The sequence below is a fragment of the Stegastes partitus genome, unplaced genomic scaffold, assembly GCF_000690725.1.
Source record: "Stegastes partitus isolate 25-593 unplaced genomic scaffold, Stegastes_partitus-1.0.2 Scaffold2617, whole genome shotgun sequence".
Taxonomy (NCBI): domain Eukaryota; kingdom Metazoa; phylum Chordata; class Actinopteri; family Pomacentridae; genus Stegastes; species Stegastes partitus.
Window position 1 is genome coordinate 17,609 of NW_007580348.1, and position 14,003 is coordinate 31,611.

At 41.8% G+C, this 14,003-nt stretch overlaps 1 protein-coding gene across 1 annotated transcript; it reads right to left on the minus strand.

Moving 5' to 3' along the window:
* Nucleotides 1-897: 897 nt before the first annotated feature.
* fam49al (family with sequence similarity 49 member A, like) lies at nucleotides 898-12,357 on the minus strand. The gene is made up of 9 exons (XM_008305781.1): nucleotides 10,266-12,357; nucleotides 9,026-9,131; nucleotides 6,601-6,737; nucleotides 6,394-6,471; nucleotides 5,965-6,081; nucleotides 4,120-4,199; nucleotides 3,707-3,833; nucleotides 3,025-3,095; nucleotides 898-2,925 (listed from the first exon to the last, which is right to left on the minus strand). Exons 1-9 carry the CDS (start codon nucleotides 10,635-10,637, stop codon nucleotides 2,862-2,864), a joined length of 1,152 nt encoding a protein of 383 aa, XP_008304003.1. The 5' UTR covers nucleotides 10,638-12,357; the 3' UTR covers nucleotides 898-2,861.
* Between the last annotated feature and the right edge of the window lie 1,646 nt (nucleotides 12,358-14,003).

The following is a 14,003-nucleotide window of genomic DNA, read 5'->3' on the forward strand; positions in this document are numbered from 1 at the left end:
TTTTTTCTTCTATCTTTTGCATCTCTTTTGAGTGCCTAGACTTATAGAGGACTGCTTTTCAGGGCCCGCTGTCTCTCTTTAATCTGTCGATGTTCAGTTCAAGTGTAAGTTCAACTATTTAGATGATTAGTGTTGTTACAGGTTTATACTGTGAGCAAACACTCCGCTAACTACAACAACCATTGAGACTTAGTTGTTTTAGAAGACACAAGCTATCACGTTTTCTAAAAACTACACACCTCACATAAGTCAAAGTCCAATATTCAAGGAAACAAAAATGAAAATATAAAGTTTTGTTGCATAGTCATGCGCATTATTTTCAACTTCAACAAACATGAGATAAGGGCTTAAACACATAGATTAAAAAAAAATACATAAATCATAGAAATTCTGACATTTCATGCGATATATGTTACCAGAATAAAGATCAACACGTGTCAGATAATTTGCATTTGACAAGCTCACACTGGTTTATAGAAATTAGATTAGCGGACATGTAATTAGAGAGTAGCTGGTATAATCATGCACCTTTGTGGATGAGGTGGTAGAGCAGGTTGTGCACTGATTGTAAGACTGACGGTTTGATTTCCTGCCTGTTCACATACCAAAGCAAGACACTGAACCAGAAGTTGCTTCCGACGGCAGACGAGCAGCATGCACGGCAACTCTGCTGGAGCCTTCGTGAGCATGTGTGGGGAGGAAAAACTGTAAATACTTTGAATAACTGGAACTGCAGAGTATTTTCTATTTGGCATAATGCTGGAGGATACTCACTGATACTAAAATGATGCCCAAGCATAGGGGTTGCATGTCATTGTGGGCGTCTGCAGCTAATTTAGCGACAAACCTAAAGGTTGAATCGACGCTACAGAAAAAACATACGCAGAACATCAGTGGTTGAATGTAATAAATGACAAGTTTATTGTTGCACAAAATATACAAAATAACAAGCAAATGGACAGCCCCTGCCCCTCCCCCCTCCCTCCGGTTCATTCGCCATAATGAAGCTGAGTTTCTGAAACCTATGACTACGGCAAGTCCGATGGTCCAAGCCAAACGCATGGTAATTCTGAGAGACAACACATACCCAATTTCAGCGTCACTGAACAATTAAAAATGAATAAAAACACCTTATTTACACATTTCTGTCAGAACTTTTACAACATGCCATCTATGTATTTATACAGAATATGCTTGTGCACATACCCCTGTATAGAAAATATATTATAAGATCAAATTAAATTAGACTAAGGGCTATAGACATCCAAAGTACAGCACTTCTTTTTAATCTCCTTTTTTTTAAATTTTCATTTTTATTTCCCCACTTATTGAATGACTTCATCAACCTCGTACTAAAAGAAAGAACTCTAGCTGTATGCAGGTGTTGATGGTGGTTGTGTTTTTTCCTTGAGGACCCACGCCGACCATGTAGATGCCTGTTGAGAAAAGCTTCGCGTATTTACAACGAGACACTCGGATCTTTCCCAAGATGCACGCGCGTGTGTGTAAATCACTTGTGCGTCGTTCCATGTCGTCCTGGCTGAAATACACGTCCCTAAAAAGATGATCGGTGGTGTATCGCCGGACGACAAGACTCCCTCAAACCCTCCCCCCCGCCCGAGCCTGGCTTGATGATGTAACAAGAGCGTAAACCAATCAGCTTTGGCACTGGGTGTAGAAGTAAAGTGTGCTGTGGTTTCCTAGAATGCCTTTCTTGGATCTTACATTTCACGTGAATTTGTCCCTGTTTTTGACACTAATGTTAAAGCACAGAACAGCTGAGAGCACATTCTCAGAATTTACGATTTAACATCCTAGTGCAAAAAATAAGGAAGACAAAATGCCTTTTTTTTTTTGTCCCATGTCTTGCATTGCCGAATGATATTTAACAAGCTAGTAGTGTGATCTCTAAACCACATTAGCACCATGGAGAAAAAAGACAGACAGAGTGAAGAACATTGTTCAAGTAAAGCCAGAAAACTCACAAGATGTTTTGTGCTGGAAACATATACAGCGTCAGGGCACGCTACATGGGTGGATCTGTATTCTTTTTGTGTGCCAAGGAAAAACCACATCTCCAGTGGACGGATGGATGGATGGATGATGAGTGGGAAGATGGACAATGAGGAAGAAGCCAAAATGAGGCCACCTCATCCTCCAGCTGCACCGATGTAGAAAAGAAGTGACACGGGCGGAAGCAAATCTCCGGAGTGAATCCATCACATTGCTTCATGATTCACCTGCAGATGGAGATCGGTGCAGCTGAAGGAGATGAAGAAGGTCACGCCGCTGTTTCTGCAACTTTAAAAGCTAAAAACCCCTCCAGTTGAACTGAATGTGAATGCGAGGGGAGGCGGGGGGGGGGATGCGGGAAAGTCTCAGGGAACCAGTTTGGGATCAGATTTCAGGGGAAAGGAGATGGCATTGTTTTCAAAGTGTGTGCAAAAATACTTGTCAGACTACTGCTGGAACATGAACCCTTTTTTTCTTTTTTTTTTTCGTACACTTTCAGTTTGCGTCGGTTCTGACCTTAAATTTTTCCGATATAGCTTCCTCTTTAGTCCTACCTATTCTTCAGCTTGTGTTTCACTTCTTTTAATATATATCTATATCTTCTTTTCTGGCTTTTTTTTTTTTTCTCTTTTCTTACTTTACAAAATGAGAGACAGAATGATGGACAGCTGACAATATATATAATTATTTTTCCTCTTCTTATTATCATCAGGTTTCTCTTAACCTGGAGATGAATTTCTTTGTTCGTTGTAAACAAACAGGTTTATCAGCCACTGGCGTTTGTTTCCTCGTCGATCTTTTTTCCTCCTTCCTTTCTCCCCCTTTCCCCCGTCGCTCTCCTCTTTCTCTCATTGCAGGAGGGCCCTGATTTGTTTGGAGGTGCTGTCATCATTTAGATGCCGTGTTGTATACCTGAGGATGTGATTGAAAAAGAAAGGTGTGTTGAAATCTCTCACAAATTGTTTTCCTGCATATCTAGGACTACTTTTTTTTCTCCATATTCATACACACCTCAGTGCATTCAGAAGTCCCTCCACGCTGTTGGACGGTTGCTCTTTCAGCACCTTGATGCAGCCCTTCATCTGCTCGCCACAAAGACAACACAGGGAGTTGGAGAAAGGTCAGTGTCCTCAGATCAACCTCATCTCCTGCTGCTGCTGCTGCAGTCAAACACTGACTCAGATGCTCATGTTTATAAAGGTAACATTTACCGGTGTTGAATATGGATCATAGATCACAGATTTTTGTTCGTACGTATGTAATCATAACTGTTCTATGTTGGAGTATTTACTGGTGCTGGATTATGTACAATATTATTATATGTATACAATATAAAGATTTGCTTTTTTAAACACTGTTCTGGTTAATGCCAATGCCCCGAACCTGAAACAGAATTTTATGACCATACAAATACTCCAGACAGACAAACATTTTGATGGACTAGAAGCACCCGTGGCCAGTTTTTACTGCAGGTTTTATTGACTATAAATCAGAATCCTCTCACACCACACTGTGATAATCAGAAAGACATCAAACACTGATGACTTTTGACTGACTTCGCTGTAGAAAAACACTCATATTGGGCATAAAGTTAACCTTGACAAGCCTCCTTTGTATTTGATATCCATTTAATAAAAGAAAGTAAGATTTCAAATGTTTGGACAACAACCAAACAAATATTTACTGTACTCACATCAATTTTGGAGGTCTTGGCGAACGCCCCGACAGGGTGAACGTGGTCATACAGGATGATGACTCCCACCATCACCCTCATGCAGAACAGCATGGTGTCTGTGTTGGTGAACCGACAGCGGTACTCCCTGCGACAGAGACACGTGGTTAAATTCAGGCCTGAACAAGTCACTGATGACATTTTATTCACCACTCAAAAAGATTAAATATCCTAAACTTAGCATGAAGGACTCTATGAATCAGTGTGGCTTGGTCTATTCGTTTCTCTCATTTGAAAAAGGCCTCTTTTGTGTTCACTTTGACAAGCCCTGTTAATTCAAATGTAGGCTTCTGACCTTCAGTGGGAAAAAAACAAGAAGAGAAGGAGATGGATTGAGGAAGGGGTGGAAGGAAAAAGTGTTGAAAAGCACTCACGGAGTCTCCAGCATGACACGACACACACAGGCCATGGTGCTCAGGCAGTCTGTGGTGTCCTCTATGGGCAAGGTCTTATTCTGGTCAAAGACAAAGGAGGAATCAGAGAGCATTAATTCCATGTATAATGCTCACAAATCTAACCATTGTTGCATTTCATCCACTGACTGGACACACTGTTCCACCACAAGGTGGCGACAAAGTACATCGGCAGAGTTCAGTCCAAGTACGAGGAGCTACTTGGCTGAAAAGCAATCATCACCAGCATGTCCTCTACATTTTGCATGAGTCTCAAAAGTATTTTTCAGGATGCGCTGAGGTGTAAAGTTAGCAAAAAAAAAAGACTGCTGCCTCCACGCTAACTGTGTTTTGACAGCAAAGGGAAGGAGAAGTGGAGAGTTTTCACGCAACATTGGGGCAACGGCTCAAGTGTACCACAACAGATCCAAACTAAACACCAGGATGAATTTTACACCAACACAGCAATAAACATCTGTATGTATTTAAAATTTAATACCACTAAATTGCAAAAGTTATAGAGTGGTTGTATTTTATTTAACTTGACTCTGTTTTTTTTCGCCTCCATTTTCTGTGCTCTGTAGTTAAGAGGCTCTGCTTTGTGTGGTTAAAACTGACACTGAACACATAAAGGCACCAAAGGCTGATCAGTAGAGGTATGTTGGTATTGATCAGGCCGTGATTAATGGTTACGGAGATTGTGTTTTCTTGGAGGAGGAATGTTTGATCTGGTCATTCTGCACAGTCGAGTAATCACTCAATAGGCTTTGACGTGTGATCAATCATTAGCCTTAGGCAGCGGTGGAACGTAACTGAGTCCATTTAATCACTTATTGTGCTCAAGAGCAAATTTGAGGAGCTTGTTCTTTCCATTTTGTGCTGCTTTATACTTCTATTCCATTATATTTCAGGGGAAAATGTATTTTTTTTACTCCGCTTCATTTGTCTGACATGTCAATTGTATTTTAGTTGCTTTACAGATTAAAGCCTCTGATCAGTGATTAACCCTCCAAAAAAAGAGTCTCTGAGCTCACTCACAAGTCTGCCTAAACACAACAAACTTATTCTATGCTACACAATGTTGAGTGGTAGTAACGGAGTAGTTTAGCCACATGTGATTAAACTGGAACTGAAGAAGAAACATGAGGCCCACCCTGCAAGTAGAAGGGATTGCTTCCTCAGGCTCATTACATATGAAACCCCGAATGCATGTTTGTCGAGGCTGTCGTCACAACTCTACAGTTCAGAGGTGGAAATGACTGCTTAATTTTGCTCATAATGTGTCTTCTAGCATATAAAACAAACACCATATGGACGCGCTAACAAGATAAAAGATAAACTTGATTTCCACCAGAGGAGGAGGTTTTTATGATTTAATATCCAAATCAAAAATTATCTTATTAAATATGAATCTCTGTTACAGGTTAAACTGCTTCAAATTACCTCCATCTTAAACAAATGCAGCTGTAAAATCTCACCTACACATGAATGCATTAGTAATAATAATAATCCATGACTGTAAAACTGAGTAACAATAAAAGGAAGCATTTCAGTGCTCATAATATTTTTAGTGGAAGGCTTTTACGTGTTTGGAAGTACTGGAGTACTGGAGCTAGTTTACTGACAATCTGAATACTTCCTACGTCCCTGACTTGTCATCTTAAAGGAAATACTCCCAAGATGTGTTTTTTTTGGCTGCCCTGTAAGTCAGTTTACTTTTACTTGATGCTTTCCCTCAATGACAGTAATTAAAACCAGAAGCTCAGTAGCTAAGCCTCGACAGAGTGGATGTACACATGCACGGATGTGACCGTTTGAAGAACGTACCTCTGAAACGAACTTGGTGGTGGCGTTACTCAGAGTCTTCAGCATCGGTGTTGCTTCGGCGTAGAACAGAGACATCCGATTGGCCATCTCATTGTTCACCTCATTCTCTGCTTCCAGCTGCATGCCAACAAACAAAACAGATGTCATATTTAAAAAAAAAAACAAAAAACAAAAAAAACATTAATCATCCAATCTGATGATGGTGAAGTGGTAAAATGAGAGCGTAATCAGAAATTCAATCGTGGCTCTAATTTGTGTAACTCGAATGTCAAATGAAATATTGATTGTACATCTCTTTGTGTTGTTAGGAGGAAAGGAACACCTCCACTTCAGTCATTAATGATTAAAGAGAGAAAGTGAGGCGAAAGCTGCTTCGACTCAACGCTTGATCACGTATGCAACACAAACGCTGCGTCTCCAAGGTCTCACCTGCTGGTTGTTCAGCCTGTTCCTGCTTATAGTCCTCCTGTAGTAGCTGAAGTCATTCTGAATGGCTGGATTTGTCATCTGCACAGCAAGAGAGGAGGTTAAGCGTGTTTTCACCTTTCAATGACTAGATTGATTTTTCGGTACAGTGAAGGTCAGCGTCTGAGGGCTGTAATTAGAACAAAACAAAAAAAAGAAGAGGAATTTCACCTTTAGTTCATCAAAGCTGAGCGTGAAGTGAAGGATCTCAGCAAACTGTTTGGCAAGAGCCTGCTCTCTCTCCAGGTGCTGCATGGGAGCGTACGGCGGGCTTGTCAGTGCCTCCAGCAGGCTGCGCAAGGCGTTCTCTGCAAGTATACGTCCATGTCAGACATTTATGTGCTCCAGCTATGATCTGCGTGTCATAACTGTACGGGCGTTTATCTCTCTTTTTGCTCAGGCTGCTGTAATTCTCTCTAATCTGGATCTGAAGACTGTTTCATGTCACCAGCTTGAAAACAAAGCAGCAGGATTTTAACTACTGCAAACAGACAAAGTTGGTTTACTTTGTTGTTTGTTGTCATGTCTTTGCTGGACATCACAAGTTCATTGTTGAACTCTGCCCTTTTTTGCACAACTGAAGTAACAAACCGTTGGGTCCCCTCTGAGCTCAGAGCTTCCTGCAAGTCTCTTTTTGCTAAGATTTAAGTGACTAGAAATTGTAAACTACAGCCCAGCAACAGTATTTTACCTGCACTAAAGGGATCATTCGAAGACTAGTAGTGTCAGTCTACACATACAACTTATCTAAATATGCAGTGCTACTCCCTGACACTGTGTAAAAATCAATGCTGTTCCCTTAATTTACTCCTCAATTATTTATTTTGATTGTCTAAACTGACATGGTTAGCGTGGTAAACATTCTACCTGCTTAATGTTTCATTCAAACTGTCCAACTGCAGATTGTCAGAGCTGCCAGCCTGGTTGCAGACTCTCTTGGCGGTCTTATTTTGACCTTCTTTAAGGTTTTGCTGTTCAGCAGGACACTTCTTACCCTCTAAGACTACAGGCATTAATAATATATTTCATTCTACAACACAAATGAACACACACTGTAAGTGGTGCTCAATAGAGATCACACTGACCATACAGCCTTGCACCCTTGTGGCTCCTGTATCAGTGACCAAACATATCCCCCTGCGTCACACACCGTATTGAAGTAAGCCTTTTTGCTGCCTTGCTGCATGTAACAAATCAGACACCAGAGCCAGACCCCAGAGGCTGTGTGTAGAAATGATGCCTCAGAAGCAAAGCCTCCTGAGGCCCCGTTCCTTCCTCGGCATTAAAAATGCATAAGGGCCTTCTATAAATACAGCGCCGAAGTGTTTCATCTAAAGGGCCTGGGCAGAAACCCCAGTCTCCCTCCTGCTGTTAGCACAGAGCGCACGGTCCCCCATCCTCACTGACTCCTGACGGTTTATAGTGACAGACTGGATATAGAGACGATACACGGAGCCTCTTAATCTCTTACTGCCCCCTTTGATCCAATAAAGAAATAAAACGCAGGTGGTGCTGCGAGCAAAAAGAGGAGGGATGTCGACTGCACTCTCTGAGTCATTAGGACTTGATCCCTTTCTTTCTAACAGGGTGGAAGCAACGCAATGTCTGTTGTCCTGCATCTCACAGATACATTAGCTCTGATAAATAATCATCAATTATTAGTTAGCTGGCCCTCACTGTAAGGTAAGCTGAGAACACAATGTCCCTGAGATCGAAGTATTATTGGAAGGCAGAGCAGAGGCGGCAGCTGAACTCCATTTCTCTGCTCGTACTTCTCTCTCTCTCTCTCTACTCTCTCCATCTCTCTCTGTGCTGGACGACCATGTACCACTGTTTCCGTAGCAACGGCTGCCTGGCTGCTAGGTCAGGATGCTGCAGAGATGGCTGAGAGGACATCATAGTGTATGAGGGAGTGTGTGTGAGTGTGTGTGTGTGTGTGTGTGTGTGGAGGAATGCTCTCGGACTGAATGTAAAACGATGATGATAAGCCTCTTTAACGTTGCTTGACAATTTCATCACCTTCAAATTAATCTTCCTCTATTTAACGGAACGTGCACAATGTGTTCATTGTGCTCTTATTAAAATATCTTTCTTTTGACTGTGTATGTCACAGTCCCCAAGTGTTAACAATACTGTCTGTCACATACTGTGCGTCTCACGTCCTGGAAACGTTGAATAGCTTTCAAGAAGACAATAGCTGGTGTTGAGTTGCAGTACTAATCTGTGAAACCACTACAATGCTGCTACACTTTAATGTGCTGGGAATGCTAAATAAGAAAACAAAGCGGCTTATTTCACACATATCTCTGTCACCAAGTGTGACAAACAGACATGAATGTGTGGGATCCTCCTCTTTCTCTCACTCTCTAGCCCTTCATCACTTTCACCTACCAAGGTGAAGAAAATGCACATGTTGATAAGCACACAGAAAGCCTTGTTTGTTTGGTGTTTGGGTAGCTGACAGCAGTAACGCCTCTGTAGATACGGGCTACAGAGCTGGCAGCTATATTTTAACTCGTGTTGGACCTCCAATATGGCCACCAGAGAGGGAATTGCATCACTCTCTGAAATTTCTTTCAACAGACTCCATGCTCACCCAGTCGGAGAGAGAACTCGTAGAACCTCTTCAGCTTGGCCACCAGGGGGCAGACTGCGTTCCAGGCCTTCTCCTGAAGAGCGAGGTCACCTGGGTTCTGGATGGCCTGCAGGCGAGTAACACAGGCAGATGTTACTTTCCAAAAAATTTATTTTTGAAAGCTTCCCATCTTCTCTGTCCTCACTTCCTTGAAGCGATTTTTGACTTTAGTGGAACATTTTCACTTTCAGTTTGATCGGACCTCCTCCTGCTACAGTGACAAGCAAAAACCTGACACAGTATCACAGATTAAAAACATGATTCAGATAGGATTTACTAATAAAACCTATCAACTAAATTTCTAATACACAACATTAGCATCATTAGATAGAATTCGCCAAACCACATAAGTGGAGGCATAATTTCCTAAAACATAACGTTCCATTTTTCTTTTTCTTTTCTTTTTTTAACAAAGCCAATGAAATGCCTAAAACTGAAGCTGTTGTAGTTGCAATCTCAGTGCTTTCCAACTTCCCTACTCTATTTATGGCATTCCCCAAGCCACTTTGTTCCTACTTAAGATGTACATCTTTAAAAACAGGTCAGAAATATCTGTTTTACAAAAGACTAATTAATGTCTTCAAATAGCCGGGCACTGTAGTTTGCAGCAAATGTGAATCAAATAAGAGTAAGTTGTGCATTTGATGGGGAATTTTTACAGGTGAATTGATGCACATATGGTGTCCTGGTGAAATTAGCGAAACATAAAAACACTCCTGCATGTTGGCAGTGGTAGCAAGGCCCCCACTGCAGCTGAGGCTTGAACATGACTGCAGGTGCATGTGGATAGTGTCCTTAAAACGTACTTTAAGTCCTCAAAGTTAGGAAGAAATGAGAGGAAATGATTCAGCATTTACTGCAGGAGAAGCTTGTTTGCAGTAATGTGTCGCTGAGGAAAAGCTGAATCTCAACGCTGTGCGCCGTAGCTGCTGTTCGTCAAGACCAGCGTATGGGAGGATATTTATGCCTCTAGCACAACATTACCACGAAACACAACATATTGCATGAAATGTTTGTTTGAAAAATGCTTTCACACGTCTCTGTTCCTGCTTATATTTAGTGTGTGCTGCATGATACGCTACATGTCAGAACTACACCCCGGCAGCCCGCGTGATTCACACATGAGTGTTATCTTTCCACGCTGCGCCGCGCGCTCGACACTTTATTGACGTTCAGCACTTATCGACTGCTCGGCGCTCACTTCTCGTATCTCCTGGCCCGCGCCATTATAGGACTGCAGCTCGGCCAGGATCCCATGAGCCTCCTCCAGCACGGCGCTGACCTGGTTCCACACGGCCGTCTCTGCCTCCGTGGGCTGGGCATCTGCGAGGGGAGGGAAGCAAAAAAGGGAAAGAGAGGGAGTGGGAAGTGAAAGTGTGATGTAAGGTGCAGGAAGAGACGAAAATGTCGAGGGGAGGTGGTGGCGGGGAGAGAAAATGAAAGAAAGCAGGGAGAGAAGATTTGAAAGGAGAATGTCGTTAGTGAGGAAGGAAGAGCTGAAGTGAAGATATTCTAGAAGGCCAGATAAAAACCTCAGATTGCTCGCTGCGTGACTGCAATAACAACTAAACATCTCCACGAGTGAAAATTACTGCATTTAATCCGACTTAGTGGACCTGCAGCCATAAATACCGAAGGTCAGAATCTGGCCAGCAAATAAATGATCCAATTTACTCGTAGAATTACAACCAGAGACTTATGAGGCACACTCTGTCACACAATGAGGTTTGATCACAGTGTTTGGTCACTGAGTACAGACAAGGAAAGTCAGTTCCACTTCAGGGAACAATTTGGGAGCGACAACGAATAGTTTAAAATTTTGACGGTTCTCAGGCTCTGTGAAAGCGGCTGGACTTGGATTACGTGTCTGACTCCTGAACTGTAATCGTCGCTCATGTCCATTCAGTAGAGATTTATACAGGCCTGGATAGGTGTAATTGTCCCATCAGTTTGATGTAATAGTCGTATCCATCTTTTTTCTCACTTTCTATTTCCCTCCTTCACTTCTATGAATGGGTTGAGACTTTTTTTTTTTATTTTGCCCTTGAGGTTTAATTGTGAGAAATGGTAAAACAAGCAAGCAGCAGGAGGGACAACCTCTGGGCATGTTCAGTCTTTATCTGTTTCACACGTACGCACTGAGCAGCGCACATACTGTAAACTCGGCGTTTTGCTGCAGGGCACCTCCCAGTTCTAGTTGTGCTTTGTTTGCGTATGTGTCTTGCTGCATGCACACGGGAGGGATTAAGCATTTGAGGGACACAATTTAGGATGTGTCCTCTTGAGTCGTCATTGTATTTAGTTCTCTTGCCTTTGTCTGTGTATAAAGCCAGAGTGGGAGTGTGCCCAGGCAGTCCTCTACATGAGGTAGCACTGCTGATTATTTCTGCACCCTGAGGCACTGCCTCCCTGCAGAGAACTAGTAATCATGGAATATTTGCCATCCTATGTGCACACCGGCTGCCATAATAAGCACAGCAAGAGCCGCTCTTCTGGTGACTGCTCACTAATGTGCTCCTTCATTCTTCTGGTAAACAACAACATATTGTGTTTACTAGGTATTAATTAAATGATCTCTTGGCAAAAAAGGAATAGTTCACTGTCTTGCCAGGACCTGAAAGATCAATCCTTCTAGACATGCACTTCTTTAATCTGAGGATATACAAACATGTCAGCATCATGTCTGAATGAGCGTCAAAACTTGTCAGTTTTACGTAAAAGTCGCAAAAGCAATCTCACTATGTTTGATCTTATTTACATATCTCTTTGAAACTGCATGTAGTCGCATTAAGGGATAAGGACACATATCTGACAGGCAGTGTGGTCCTATAGAACAAGCTGCCCAGGTGAGTTCTGTTGTCTCTGTGGCAGTGTTTTATATCACCATTAACATTATGATCTGCTTTCTAGTGCTGATGATCCTAAACTATCCACTGTTGTTATGGCACTTACAGAGGCTTTGTTATAAGTTTAGTCTGTGGTTTATTCGTAGGTCCTTCAACCTTTTTTGTACTCTCGCAAATGCGCCAAATATTGATCGTCACTGCAGTGGGTTTGTCTGAATGAAGCCAAAAGGTATAATAATGTAAAAGTGACCTCTATCTGAGCGACGGAAGGCCGTCACAGACTGATGAAGCAGAAATGTTATATATCCAATCTGAAAAGGACTTCACTCTGTGTGCTGAATATGAACCTGGAGTCCTAAAACGGTTAGCTTAGCTTAGAATAAAGGCAGGAAGCAGGGGAAATCTGATTCTGATTCTTTTTACATCACCATCTTGTTCACTTATTCAATAGTCACTATAGGATGGACAATAGTGAGCAGTAAATTGAAACATCAGACACTAAACTTGGTCACTTCCATTCATCATTTAATTTAGACACTCCAGTGAAATGGTAACTATAGAGCACGATACTGTAAAAAAAAAGGCATGGCTTGCATTTGGTGCCTTTCTATAGGTATTTTCAAATGGATTAGTGTTTAACATGTTTAAGAAGAGTCCACATAAACACCTTTATTTTGTGCAATTCCCACCGTAATATGTGGAAATTTTCTGAAAGCTTGTGATGTGTTTGCTCATGTTGTCAGAAACGACGGAGGCCATGGAAGTTCATTTTTCACTGTAAGGGAAGCTAATATATTACAATTCTCACTGCAATGAGTTGTTCTTTGTAATTTTATAATGTCTGAGAAAAATATTGATGTTCTCACATCTTTTCATTATGCATTTCCTACATTATGTCCCTAGCTTGCTAGCTTGCTAAATGGTTAGCATCAGTGGGGTCTAAACACCGACAGTTACGTCCATGATGTTGTTGCCTAGCAGCAGTGTTGTCATGACTCACAGTCGATGCTATCTCTCCAACGGCCGGCATTTTGTTGGGCACAAAGTGCCATCTTATTAACATGACTCAAGGAAGTAGCTACGTCCAGCCAAAAAAATAGTCCTCACCGTGAAACTACAAACTGTCATTTTTACTTTTTGGCTTTACTAAACACGTGAAATGTAAAATGTTTATAAGTCAGCTCAACTGTGTTGGTAGTTGATTTATTATTATGGGTTGTTTTTTTAAACCTTTTACTCACATTTAGTTTGTTTCTTCTACTTTAAGTTTTGATGCTATGCTAAACTGAGGCAACCAGCTGCTAGCTTTAGCTTCAGATTTACCTTAGAGACATGAGAGAGGCATCAAGTCTCCAAGTACACTTCCCGAAATAACAAACCATTTGTTTGAGATGCTTGAAGGAGTAAAAGTTGGTTTAATTCGGATCTTTTCCTTGAACATAGCAGCTACATTTTCACGACATTGAGATGGAAACTTTAAATACGAAATTGATTCGCAATTTTACTTGTTGTCACATTTGCTCCGAACAGTTTGAACGAGGAACAACAATTCAGCCGTAAATAGCTTCATGAGAGCTTTCGGCGCAGTTTCAACCAAACACAGGGCTGTGTGACAGAGGTGAGTGTGTCTCCGGGTTGAGGAGGAGAGCTCACAGATGGCACCGGGCTGGTGGGTGAGGAGGGGGAGGGAAGCATCTAAAGCTGCCATTCCCGAGTCTGACTCATTCCACTTGCTTTTGAAGTAAAGTGAATCACAGGCATAATAAATGAAGGGGAAATTCAACCTATTTGACAGCTGACGTCTCTCGCCAGCAGTGAGCTCTCCCACTCCTGCTGTAACACAGAGCCGGTAAAGGAAGAGGAGGAGGAGGAGGAGGAGGAGGAGGAAGCCAGCTGTTAAAGGGGGAAAAGTGGCTGAGGAGGGGCAGAATATGACACGGTGCAAAATATCTTCATCTTAACAATTCATTTAGTCTCATCATCAGTCTTAAAATCTTCAGGAGAGGATTTTTGATTTGGATTTTAAGCAATCCAGTGTAATAAAAATAAAAAAAAAATCTAAATTTGGTTTCAAGGAAATAAATAATTCAAGA